Below are 14,279 nucleotides of genomic sequence, written 5' to 3' on the forward strand. Positions count from 1 at the left end.
AGCAAAGCACGATAGGATTTATTCTACATGTATTTGAAAGAAGGCTCAATATTCCATAAAGGTACGGAGAAAGGCGAGAACAATGATCCCATCAATATAAAAAGGAAGGCACGATGAAAATCAGCCACACCAGATGTAAATCGCCCTAAACTGAAATAGGCAATGAATGAGTCACGGCAGGTTTGGCTGAACTAAATCAAAAAAAGCAGTGAAAATGACACGGGGCACAAAGAGCAGCTGAGGCAGGACAGATAACACTTCTCCAACCTGAATCAAGATGGGGGAAGAAGCCCCACACCTCTCACCTGCTTACAGAAAAATTAGGAATATGCATTCAACAGTCTGTAAGAACTAAAATACAGAGAAATTGTTTCTAGCTTCACAGGAGAGAGAGAGACAGAGACACAGACTCATCTGGGATTCCTTCTCAGTACAAGCAAATCCAAGAGAGGGCAATTCATAGTTGTAACCTTGAAAACTGTTTTTAAACTAGGGATTTTGTGTACTGAGTTTTGTTTTTCAGAGATGAATATCCAGCAAGGTCATCTGCTCCTGTTGAGAAATCCCAGGTTCTTGTTTTAGAAGAGGGCACAATTCGCTGCTATTTCCTGCAATTATCTTCTTTTCTGTGGTTCTCTTGGTTCTATTTTTCCACATTTGCAATATGGTTCTGAAACCCTCTCCAGCTATCCTAACTCATTTCTTCATACCACTGAGAAGGTCATAAAGAAAGGTTATCATTGTCATAAGTGATCTACTACACGTGTTGAATTCTGGTCCTCCATGTCATTTTATGTGGCCCTCCAGATGCTGAACTACAACTCCTTATTTACAGTATTTATATTCCGCCTTTGTCAAGCTGAAGGGGACTCAGGGCAGATAACAGAACACATATAAAACAAACATTCAATGCCGTTATACAATGACAAGACAGGCAACTGTACATAGAATAGAATAGAATAGAATAGAATAGAATAGAATAGAATAGAATAGAATAGAATAGAATAGAATAGAATAGAATAGGACAACCCCCAGCACTATGTCCCCAGAAGCACCTTATTTGAGTTTAAGACTCTCTGCACATTGCACTTGCCCAGAATTCCAACATACCATCTGTCACACCCAGCACTTTTTTAACCTGTACCCATCAATGGCCCGGCCCTGGTTTTATTGCATAATAGTGTAATGTTTTGTTATTGCTTATGTTTTTAATTTGCTTTGTATCGTGTTGTTATTGTTATTGTTTGCTGTTGTTGTGTTGAGGCCTTGGTCTTTGTAAGTGGCATTGAGACCTTCAGGAGATGCTAGCGGGGTACAAATAAAGTTTAATAATAATAATAATAGATAAAGGTATATAGACTTTCCCATCTTCGGCATCTTGGAGGCTGTGTTCAGTTCCGGCCATGGCAAGGTGTTGTTGCTCCATCTTCCCTGCCAAAGAGCTTTTATTCATAAAATTCCTCCTTGATCAAATTGCCAACATTTTTCTGGCATTTCCTAATGGGTGCCTTTAAAATACCTCCATATTTAAAGCAGTAGCTATTTATCTACTCACAATTGCTCTTTCTATCTGCTAGGTAGGCAGAAGCTGGGCTGAAGGTCAGGAGCTCACCCTGACCTGGGCTTCAAACTGTCAACCTTTCAATTGCCGGGATTTATTACTGCAGTCGGCGGTTAACCTGCCCTGAAAACTGCTGTATTCCTCATCATTAGAGTTCATAACTAGAGCTGATAGGAGTTGTGGTACAGTAAGATCTGAAAGGCTACAGTATGTTCTGTGTAGTCAAGATAATAGAGACTGAATTTGGATACAAGGCTTGTGGATGTGATGTCTGAATTTAAAATGTTCTTTCTCCTTTCCTCAACTTCAGACCCTCAAGGGCTGTTGGGTTGCAATTCCCATTATCCCCAGTGTGCATGGTGGATAATCAAAAGTGATGGGTGTTATTGTTCAGTAACATTTAGGGACCCAAACTGAGTGAAAACTAAAGTCCACTGGCCACTATTTTTTAATGATAGCTGACCTTCTGTATCCTTAGATTGTTATTCAACAGCCCTTTGAAGGCATCCATAAGGCTGACGTGGCCCTCAATGAAAATGAGGTTCACACCCCTGATCTACTACATTTCAGTAAGCTCAGAGTGCAAACAGCTTCATGCTCAACTATAAAAGCTATAATAAACTCCTATAGTTTGTCAAAGAAAAAATACACTAGGCTCAATCTGCGAGGATGACATATACTATAACCATTTTATAGATGGAAGAACAATTCCCAAAGAAACCCCCAAGCACATGATTTTTATCAGTTTATTAACAGAAAAAATATATATACCTAGCAGAATGTCTCTCGTGCACACAGGGCCACACAACACAAAGTGAGAAGCAAGCAGAACTCATTAAAGGGAAATGACAGCTGCAACCAAAGCCAAGAAATGTAGAGTTCTAAAGGGACATCCAGCTCCATGCTTCATAGTCAATGAAAAGATTAAAAAAGTAGGAGCAAGTTCGACAAGGGTTTTTTTTTCCCCAAAGTATTGCAAGGAGGTTAGGAGAGGAGAGATGCTAATATAAAGTTCTTTATTCAATACTGAGGTTTACCACCATACAGTCAATGTGTGACACTATCTTTGCAGGCAGGAAGGTACTAGTGATGGCAAGGCATAGCCAGCCCCAGACAGAAGGAATGGGATTGCCTCCCAGCTCCTGCAGCCATCTTCTACCAGGATGTTTAGATACAAATTCACTGCAAAGTCTTCCAAGGGTCTGTCAAGCATCACCTGGACAGAAACAACAGAAGTCCAAAGGAAAGTCCATGGCTTATCAGTGGCCTTTCTTGGTTGAGCCAAAGCCAGAGAATCCCATCACGGCTGCCATTTCATCGTCCTCCTCAAACGCCAAGTCTTCTTCCGCCCTCCTTTTCTTCTCTCTCTGTTTTTCCTTTTTGTAGGCTTTGGCCTTTTCCTCCTGCAACAAAGGGAAACAACTGCCAAATGAATCAAGCTTGCTTGCACATCAAACTCTAAGAAAGACAAAGGGCAACCTCAGAAATCAGGCCACAGAGAGAGCATCCTTTCTGGTCTGAAGAAAGGGCGACGCTTGGCACCTCTGAATTTAGCCCAGAGGAGGAATGGAAAGGTAGCTGCCCAAAGACACACATCCAAGTGACATGTGAAGAATTGGATTGTACTGGAGCATCCAGCAACTGTCCACCTCTACTATTAAACAAATGCCAAAGTCTTCATCAAAAATTAACAGGGATGAAAAAGCCGCTTTGTTTCTAAAACAATAGTCACAGATTCTGTACTAATGCCCTGATTCGACAACGGTGGTGCTGAATGATGGCAACAGACAATGTCAGTACCTGATGGCTGTTGGAACAGCCGTGTGACAGCTGCTCAGTGGAACATAAGCTGTGTTCCAAGTGGCTTTGGGGGGTTTTGGCATCAAAGGGTTTCCACGGCTCTAATCAAAATGTTTCGTTCTGCGAGATTGCAAGGCTTGGAATGGTGCCAAACTTGTGTTGGGGGATGCAGAAGTGTGACTTCAGCTACTGACTCCTTGGCAGCTGTGGAGGCTACTGAAGCTTAAAGGACTCTCCTCTTTGCACAGCTATCCCAATATGCAGTGGCACCATAAGACTCTTGCAGAGCAGCCAGACACAGATACCAAGAGATCAAAATCATGGTTTGATTTGTGAAAGCGAAAAATGCTATTAGCTGGATTAAAAGAAAAATCTGCTCCTGCTTTCTTGCTATTATTATGCCACCATTTCCTCAGTCTCAGACTCAAGGTGGATTACCTAAAATAGATAGTTTTTTTTTTAAAAAAATCCACCATGCAAAAGTTTTTAAAACTCATTAAACGATCAATAAAATTAAAAGCAATGTATTGTCAAAGGCTTTCATGGCTGGAATCACTAGGTTCTTGTGGTTTTTTTCGGGCTATATGGCCATGTTCTAGAGGCATTTTCTCCTGACGTTTCGCCTGCATCTATGGCAAGCATCCTCAGAGGTAGTGACCTCAATACCTCTGAGGATGCTTGCCATAGATGTAGGCGAAACGTCAGGAGAAAATGCCTCTAGAACATGGCCATATAGCCCGAAAAAAACCACAAGAACCTAAATTAAAAGCAGTTAAAAGTATACATATATTTAAAAAACAAATAGAGACAGTATAGGATTTTATGAAATGCCCTTTCCCCTGGGTAATCAGCCCTCAAAAACCTGTAGAAGAACAGGCTGCTTACCTGTAACTGTAGGGGTTTTTTTTGTCAACTGTAAACTCACAGAAATGGATTATCTGTGCCTGTGCACTGCATCATTTAGCAATGTCTTGAGCTTTTATGTAATTCTTTTCATGGTAGCCTCTGCTCCACTGGTACCAGAACAGTTCTTATCACTGAAGGAAAGGCTGCCATCAAAAGCAGAGGCCAGAGAACTAGGACAAATAAAGGAGAGGCATTTGAGGTAGAGTTCTCCATCAGTGCAGGTAATACAATGTCCTGATTCATGGGGAAACCTGTCATTAATTTTGCAGAAAAGAAATGTCTATACTAAGAACCAACTGGTCCTTGTGACACTGCAGGAAAGGCAAACTCACACTAAAGACATAGAATTGCCCTGTCCTACCAGCTAATATAATAGCCACCAAGAAGGCAGTCTTTCATGCAAGCAGATGGATGTCCCAAGCAACCACTGGTTCAGAAGGCCTCCTGGAGAGTTGGGGAAAGACTTAACTCCAAACTCCATTGAGATGTTGAACCTGACACTGGTGAGTGAAGGTTCCTGCAACCCTTCAGGAACCTTTTAACCAATGGGTTCTGGACACAGGAAGGCTTAATGATGATCTGGAAGTTAGACTAGATTGCCACCAAGTAACAGTTGATTCGGGGGAAAAGGGAGAGACCTCTCTCAGACAGAAAAAGGAAAATCTCCAGCACATGATCAGCAAGATGAAGATGCTTCTAATGATGCACCAGTCCCACAGAGTGTGTGATACAGCAAAGTGCTGGATTTCGTTCTGCCCTCCACGTAGTACATCACCATGTTATCAGAAACTACCTGAATACTCTTTCCCTGCAGAAGAAACCCAAAAAGAATCAGCATAAGAGCAGTGATGTGAAGATTCCCAATGCTCTTTCACTGAAATGTCTTCTGAATGAGCTACACATCCTACCATGGACACCATCAAGGGGTACAGAGGAAGAAACAGCATATTAGCTTGTATGTTTTCTCCATAGATCCAACCATACCAACAATCAATAAACATGGAGAGTGGATGAGAGGATTGAAACAGAACAAAACCCATGTCTGCAGAGGTCTCATCCTGAAGCTCTTGTACACACCCTGCAATTGTTCTGGCATCTCAGTGTGACTCAGTGTGGCCCTGGAACCTGGTATAAAGTGGAAAGGCCATAGAAACATAACAGTCCTGAAGGGTTCCACTAAACTTCACCTGCTGGGATGGATTCAGATGAGACTTCTCAAGAATGACAATGAGCTCCAACAACTCCATAAGACAAAGTGTGAAATGGATGCCATTGAGAAGGCAGGCCTAAGAATGGACAAGAAGGCACCAGTCGTTGATGTATGGAAAAGGAATGGCTGACCACATTGCTATTATTGCCAAGAACTGTGTAGATTCAAGTGTCTGTTCAAAGTCTGAATGGAGGACGCAAAGGTGATAGGCCCTTCTTCCCACAGCAAACCAAGAAAATGTCTGTGTGGTGATCAGATCGTGATATGGAAGTAATGCATGTTCTTTTAAAAAATCCAGCATCACAAATCAATGCCTCTCCTGTAACAGGGGCAGAACAGTGTCAAAAGTAACCATTTTGGGCTGTGTGAAGAAATTGACTTCCTAAAGACCAAAGAATGGGAGGAATCCACTGTCTTTGTTGGACACGATAAAATAGCAGGCGAATCCGTATGGGATGATATAAGGGTGGGTTTTGTGTTACTCTTGAGGAAACGAGTATTGGCTTCCTCATTTAATGCACCAGAAGGAGAAGTAATACTAATTACCCCCAATTGAGTGGTAATTCCAACATTGTGTTGCATAGCCCTTCTGCACTATGTCAATAATCCAGGAGTCCAGTGTTATGATGCTAACTCTAGAGCTTGCGGTGGAAAAGTGGAATAGAAATAAGAAGAATGTAACTTGAGAAGTCAAAAGGCACAAGTTGCCTTGTTCCTGAGGTCTTGTTAAGACCTTGTATCCAGTATCTGAGGAGGCTTTCTAAGATGAGGAGGAGGGGAGGGGAGAGCAGCCACTCTGGTTTATTCAGATGTTACTGGGCTAAAGGACCTATTTGTCCCAGATTATTATCTTGTCCAAGCATAACAAGATTGCAATGGCTCCTGCCAACTTCTTGCCACTACAGTTAGCACTGTGCTGTGCAATATTTATCTGCTGGGCTGCCAAACTGTGGGTCTCAGCCTGAAGAAGTCCAGATAACCATCTGTCGTCCTCAGGAAGATTGGCAAGAAATGGGGACATCCCTCCTCCTCCAGGAGCTGCTGGTAAGCTCCCATGTAAGCATTGTAGCTAGCAGTTTTCAATGAGAGAGTAGCAGCTGAACAGAACACAGATGCCATAGGGTCAAGTTTCTTGCCATCTCCACTTGCAGGTGTCTTGCACCTCTTTTGAAGGGACTTGGACTCAGCAGTTCCCATGATGATTGAATGGAGCTTAGAGTGTTTCAAAAGGCAATCCAATCCTGCTTTAGAGGTGAACTAGACTGATGATGCCAGGACATCTGTGCCATTTGCAGAAGGAACAGCAACAGAGGAATCAATCCTGGTGTTAGTAGTTTGGAATCTGCCTGTATACAAGATGAGATGGTTCAGACGCTTGCTATTTCACTTCCAAGTCCAAGGACTTCATCATTCTCAACGTTTGCTCTGGGAAAGCCCCAACCTCATTGTTTGGCAAGGCAAAGTCATGCTGAGCTAGGAGAGGAAGAGTGGAATCACATTGGGAAACCCCAGAAGAAGGAAGCAAAGATTCCTGAGTCCAACTCATCAGAATGTGATGACTCCCTAATTAACTACATGGACTGGTGAGACAGAATGACATGGTGTCACCCTTGTCTCTGGAGACAATACCGGCAGCCAAGTCTGAGGCAGCACCACTGGATGTGAACAATGTGCAGGAGGCTTGGGCTGAATCAAATACAATGCTGGTCCACACCAAGTCAAAGAACTTTGTCTACTCTACTCAGTATCAAGGTGAACAGTACCAAGGCAGGTTCTGATCTGCAACACTGTCCACAATAATAGTACAAATGATCAAATTATATGGAATGATACCAGTATTCAAGGTCCTTGTAACTGAATTCAGAGATGGAATTCAGAGAAGGCAGCAAAAAAGTACATTGCCAACTGAAAATTAAAGACTCTATAACTCTCTGGATCCTTACAGCCATATCCAGTGTAGACATCCACCAAGGCAACCAAAGTCATCTCTGTCCCAGAGCCATGTCTGAAACCAGATAGACATTAATATAGATAATCCATCTCATCCAAAAATCCCTGGAGTTGGGTGCCACCACATACTCCAGTATCTTTCCCAAACATAGAATACTGGAAATTAGCTGGTGGGCTTTTTCAACAAATGTCTTACAACAGCCCCTTTCAGGCATGTTGGAAATCTAGTCTTCTTTTAGCATGGTACTGATCACTCCTACTCAGCCAGTTCCCCTCTGACTTATTTATTTATTTACTTCATTTATATACCGCTTTTCTCAGTCCTCAGGCTGAGACATTACTAAGACATGAAGGGTAAAAGCTGGAATGCTTTCTCTATATGACATTTCAGTTTCATTTTCCCAAACTGGTGAGCACTTGATTCTCCTCAAACACAATCAAACGGTAAGGTAAGCAAAGAGTTACTGAAAATTTCACTAAGGTTTGGTACCAAAACAAGGGACACTGGAACTGCCTCAGAGCAGGGGGGAAAGGGTGTGATAGCTTCCATAGATCACATCTACTTCTTCAAAAGGAAGCGTCTTATATTGACCCATGTTACTGATTTGAGGACGTCTGAGGAGGATCTTCCTCTAGTCTTTGCTGGAACCTATAGGGAGGAATGTACAATCTACACTAAATGTTAACAATATGAGGCAGGGGAAAATGGGTTCTACAACCTGAATAAAATATGTAAATGTGCATGCATTAGTTAATGAGTTAAGTAAATAAATGATTTACTCTGCTTCTGGGAGGATAAGTAGTTACAGATGGCACTGAGGATTCTTCTGCGACTCCTGGAAATTCTCTCAAGACCTTCCCCCAACTGCAGCTTCCAGTGAAATTGACATTAAAAAATAGAAGCTGCCTCTGCTGACAAGGGGAGACAAACCGAGCCCCAGTCTGTCCATCTATGGGAGGAAAGAGAAGGCTTTTATCTATGCATGTGATAAAATGTCCTCGAAATTCCTCATATACAACCTCAGGAGGCTGCTGCAGATGGAACGAACTACAATGGGAAAAATCTTTAATGCCACCTGCAGGCCACTGCTGTATGGACGAGACTAGCACAGGGATTTCTTTTCTTTTTTTCTCCAGGCAATTCGCCTCTCTATCTAAGCACTAAAAAGCAGGAAGGCAAGGTGGCCATTTCAAGAAGGTGAATAAACTCATATTGGCACTAAGATGTGGATCTCAAGGACAATTACAGAGATGCTGGAACAGAAGAAAAAGAAATGGCAGAACACCCACTTTTATAACAGATAGAATCCTTTGGCAATCTCATCATGATGGAAAGCCAAAAAAATGAGATGTTATTTCTTTCTAGTCAAGCTTATTAGTTCAGGGCAGCACTTTACCTCTTCTCTGAGCTCCTTCATCCTCTCCTCGAAGTCATAATCCTTCTGCTTCTCCTCCATTTTTTTCTTGTTCACTTCAAAGCGCTTCTTCACTTGATCCAATGTAGAGCGCTCTACTCTCATGGACATACCAAGGTTCCTCTGATCTAAAAAAAAAAAAGGCATGGACCAGTGTTGTGAATTTCTTGAGCCAAAGCTCAGCCACACTCTTGTACAAACAGGTAACATTTTCTCCACATGTGAATCTGCAAGTTAATTTTGGATAGGCAATTGTGATTACCAAGTTCTTAATTAATAGTCTGTTCAAAGCTGGAGACCTTGATTGACACAGCAGGAAAGGAGGGAAAGAACTCTCTCCTGCTTCCCTTCCCTTCCTGATTACCTCCAGCCTCACCCTAGCCAGTATTCAACAATGCATAGCAAACAACGACTGGGTCCCATGTGGCTGGAGCTCATAACACTTAACAACTGACTCTAAGCCTTCTGGACTTGAGATGAAATCCTTTTCATGACTGCAGGGAGGATTTCCATAAAAAGATGCCTTTTTAAAACACACAGCATGACTATGAAGGTGAAATTTGTACGCTGTATGCCTCAAGTGGGATGAGGCCAACTGTGCTTGCTAGCTTTGTACGTCATGGAAATGGGAACAAAAGGTTGATCTCCTGCTTAAGTACCTGCCTCGCCAATCTATACCTGCTAAACACTTTTTAGTGCAGTTGATATGAATCAATATGTAATCCACACGTACAGTGCCGTCAGTATGGATCTGGGGCACAGCCTTCTCTGCACTTTTTCGTCAGATCATGTGGCTTCTATATTGAAGTAAAAGGAAGGACAACAATCTTACAAACGTAGATATGCCTTTTCTCCAGGCAAAGGAAATCTGTTAAACTGGCTCAAGGAGGCTCCCGAAGCAGTCTCTCTGCAAAGTCACTACCACCAGCTCAGGAGAGTCCATTGCACACTTCCCAAATGGCAAAGCTGTGCCAGGAAATCCCACCATCATCTCCAACTACAGGCAGGAAATTAAGAAGACCTTCCCATCCTGATCAACAGGAAAAGTCAGTGGTGTGCATAACCAGTTATTTATTTATTTGGGGTTCTTTTACTGGGAAGAAAAAGCAGGAATAAAGTCACCTGCCCACATCATGCACAGAGAATTCCCTGCAACCAGCACTGGGTGGGATGGCTTCCTCTGTGTTGTGGCTTCCCACTTTGGGTAGGATAGGGAAAGATCCAGGGAATCTCTGTCTAGATCCAGGGAAGTCATGCTACCCCTCTATTCTTCCATGGTTAAACCACACCTGAAATACTATGTCCAATTCTGGGCACCGCAATTGAAGGGAAATGTTGACAGGATGGAATGTGTCCAGAGAAGGGCAACTAAAATGATCAAAGGTCTGGAGAACAAACCCTGTGAGGAGCGACTGTAAGAGCTGGGCATGTTGAGCCTGCAGAAGAGAAGGCTGAGAAGAGACATGATGTCCATGTATAAATATGTGATGGGAAGTCATAGGGAGGAGGAAGCAAGCTTGTTTTCTGCTTCCCTGGAGACTAGGATGCAGAACAATGGCTTCAAACTACAGGAAAGGAGATTTCACCTGAACATGAGGAAGAACTTCCTAACTGTGAGAGCCATTCAGCAGTGGAACTCTCTGCCCTCAAGCGTGGTGGAGGCTCCTTCTTTGGAGGCTTTTAAACAGAGGCTGGATGGCCATCTATCAGGGGTGCACTGAATGCAATTTTCCTGTTTCTTGGCAGGGGGTTGGACCGGATGGTCCACAAGGTGCCTTTCAACTCTATGGTTCTATGATTCTAAATGAAAATAAGGTTTATTTGAGCCATCTTGTCTCCAGGCACAATCTGACTCACAGGTCACATTCTTCAAATCTGTAATCGTAGGTATATCTGGTAAGCATATGCAGAAGGCACAACTATAAGATTGTTATTTGTTTCTTCCTTGCTAAGTATTAGGACCTTCTAAGATAACTGTTCAAAATTCCTCTATGTGGTTACAAATTGGCAGAAGGCGGCATTAACTGGCAGAATCTTGAGTAACTCAAAAAACTGAAAAATATACTATACGATTTATTTGGGGGGGGGGGAAACAAAACACAGCATATAAAAATTCAAAGAAACAGAGAAGTGTATTAACTCTACAAAGTGTTTATTATTTATTATATTTCTATCTTATTTTTAAAGATATTAAATTCCAATTCCAATCAAACAAAATTTAAAAAAATACAGCACACAGATTTTTTTCTCCATACTGCAGGTGGCCTGATAGCAAGAGACACTTCAGCTGTAGCGATCTCTGGGTTCCCCTTGCTTACAGCCCTAGCTTTCTTGTGACTTCTCACAGAACAACTAAAGGAAGATGGGGGAAATAGTCCAACTGGAGCACGTTCCAAGATCTTCTCTATGGTTAACTATCAGATAACATAATCAAAAAGATTTCATGGGACAAGCTGTTTGTGTACTGTTTCTGCATGTTGGATCAACTATATCTCTCATTTCTAGCTTCTGAACCTTGAGAGATGTTTGCATCCAAGACACCAACTGGCAAATAAATGAGCAGGTACTCTTCCCCTTTAAGAGATCTATTGTTGGTGAGGAGGAACAGCCTTCCCCATAGTTCCCTCTGGAGAAGGGTCTGCTTTAAAGGCACCATGAGGACTTTGGTTCTATGTAACAAGCTTCAGGTGTGTTCACAATATAGCAAATATTTAGGGGAGTTCAGAAACGTAATAATCCAATTTTCTGTAGTAAGTGGACTTCTCCAAATAATGAATGCTACACAGACAAAGCCTCTGACTAGTACAGTTGACAGTTACCATCGACCGGAGCATTTCTCAAACTCTGCTTCTCCAGGTGTTTTGGACTTCAGCTTCCACAATTCCTAACAGCTGGTAAACTGGCTGGGATTTCTGGGAGTTTTTAAAAACTATGCTCTGCCCTGCCTCGAGTCATGAGTATAGGTGGGTAAGAAATAAAATTATTATTATTATTATTATTATTATTATTATTATTATTATTAAAATCTGGACCATAAACTGCAGTTGAAGCAGTATATGGACCATAAACCGTAGCTGAAAGATCACAGGAAGCTCCTGGAGAAAGGCCATTGCTCAAAAGCACAACACATGCTTTACACGAAACAGGCTTCTGTATTAAAGGAGTGTCAATGTGCACCTTCAAGTCATTTCTGATTTATGGTGACCTTAAGGCAAACCCATAACATGATTTTCTGGGCAGAGTTTGTTCACAAAGGGGTTGTCCTTGCCTTCCTCTGAGGCTGAGAGATTGATTTGCCAAAGGTCACTCAGTAGGTTTCCATTGCTGAGTGGGAATTTGAACGTCGATCTCCCAGTGTCTTTGTCCAATAGTCAAACCACTGACTACACCATGTTGTGTTAAATATGTCAAGTAGTGCAACCAGACAATGTGCACATGAATGAGATCTTGGGAATCTCGCGAGAGCACTGAACAAGATGAAATAAAAGATTGACTCAAAATTCACTAGGCTCTTATGTTAACCGTAAACACTAAAGACAAATTTGTTTGTGCTTCCAATGACCTACTGTGCCTTCCAAGAATGTGCTTCCAATGATTTTGCTGATATCTACTTTAACAAGATCAAAATACATCATAGTTCCCAGAGCTAGGAACATATGAATGAAAGCCACTCAGCTCTAGTTTTGAAAGATCTAAGAGTCCTTGTATCAAAATTTGTGGAGAGTATATTCAGTTGCTCTCATCACTCAGTAAAGTTAATACATAGGCTGAAGTGTCCCAAAGTTTTAGTCTTCTGTGGTAACAATGAAGCAAACGCAATGATAAATCAGGGCTATCCCCTGACATGGCATTCCTCCTGTCTTTTTGTGACAAATTCAGCTTCTGAATCTAGTATCAAATTATATTTGAGAAAGGTGTGAGATTATATGGCAATAAGATACTGCACCATGGATATTATAAGAAATACTAGAGGCATGTTAGTTCATGCCCTAAAATCTGCTGCTAGTCCAAACTAGAGCAGACCACTGAATCAGTGAGATTTTTCGAAGTACTGACTGACCATTCAACAAGTGATTGAATGGATCTATTCTAGTAAGGAATTATAGGACTCAGCCCAAAATCTCCATGCCAACTCTCCCGATGCTTCACTACTACATGGGGAAGGAGAGAGAACAACTTTTGTGGGAAAGTTATCAAATACATCAAGAGCATCTTCACAATTTCTGGGATGCCCCAGCAAGGAATTAACAGACTGAAAGAAAACCACAACTCCTAATTATTAACATTTGGTTGTTTGAAGGCTGCCAAAAGAAATTTCAAAGCCATTTCATCCATTAGGAGGGTGAAATAGCAGAGGCAGTGAATTACACCGTTCACCAACCCAACAAGGAAGGAATCCACTGTTTCTCCTTATGTCTGTGCCATTGCTACCTACATTGCTACCTACATTTACTTATTTCCTGCCCGCATGCCTGAGCTTCAGAATTTCCTGCCTGTTGCTGCTTACTTCCTCCTTGTTACCTGGCTTACCACATATTGTGTTGGCATATATCTCTCTCTTGTTTACATGCCTGCCACACTTTCCCTTACTTTTTCACTTTGCTTCCCCTTGCTTCCTTCTCTCCCTCGCAGCTCCTTCTTCCCACTCCATTAAGTAACACAAACCTAGTATTACTTTAAATAGAAGGAGTAACAAAGAAGGGGGTGAAAGGTAGCAATACTTAGTAGGTAGGGCAACCTTTACCCTTCCACTTATGTGGATCAGTGCGTATGGGCTGCTTCTGGGTATTTTCCTCTTTTAGCCAAGACCACAAATAACATATCAAATTATCATCATCACTATCAGTTTATTTTTATACCACTTTTGCCACCTCTTATCTGGGCTTCCTCTCTCAGCCATTTCCTTGTCTCACACTTAAGGAGATATCTAGTTTTTCCATGTGAGAAAAAAGTTATCCTTACGTTTTTTGCCATTGATGTGATCCAGGAAGTTGATGGAATCTTTCACTACGCAGTCACAGACATTACAATAATACCTAAGATAAAGAAAAAAATAGTTTATGAATTCCCAAATCCGTTATGAAACTCATTTTACATGATGCTTTGTCTTCAATCTATTTGAGGTGGGTAGCACATAAAGGCAACGTAATCAATATTGTTGAACATTCAGAAATAGGTCAACAGCAGAAGCTGCAATGTCTCTTTCCTGACAGCGCTCAGTGTTGCTACTCAGAGTAATAATATCCTCAAAGTTCCTATTATTACAAGCACAAATCATATTTTCCCCTCAACCCTCTACTAAACATTCACTGACACCCATCCATTTAATTATTGCTACAATGGAATATTTCATGTGTATTTCATGCTAAACTCAAAGGGTTGGGTTTTGTAACCTATTAACCAAGACCCAAAATGCTCAAAACACAAGGACATTGAG

The 14,279-nt window shown here is 41.7% G+C and overlaps 1 protein-coding gene across 1 annotated transcript in view; it reads right to left on the reverse strand.

The window, feature by feature from the left end:
• Positions 1 to 2,293: 2,293 nt before the first annotated feature.
• Positions 2,294 to 14,279, reverse strand: part of ZMAT2 (zinc finger matrin-type 2) — a 35,932-nt gene continuing 23,946 nt past the window's right edge. Inside the window, exons 4-6 of the mRNA XM_060774168.2 lie at positions 13,805 to 13,878; positions 8,825 to 8,970; positions 2,294 to 2,964 (exon numbers count right to left, since the gene is read on the reverse strand). Coding sequence (XP_060630151.1) covers positions 2,821 to 2,964; positions 8,825 to 8,970; positions 13,805 to 13,878 — 364 coding nt within the window. The 3' untranslated portion in view covers positions 2,294 to 2,820. The remainder of the gene's footprint in view (positions 2,965 to 8,824; positions 8,971 to 13,804; positions 13,879 to 14,279) is intronic.

Source organism: Anolis sagrei, chromosome 4 (genome assembly GCF_037176765.1).
Source record: "Anolis sagrei isolate rAnoSag1 chromosome 4, rAnoSag1.mat, whole genome shotgun sequence".
NCBI lineage: Eukaryota > Metazoa > Chordata > Lepidosauria > Squamata > Dactyloidae > Anolis > Anolis sagrei.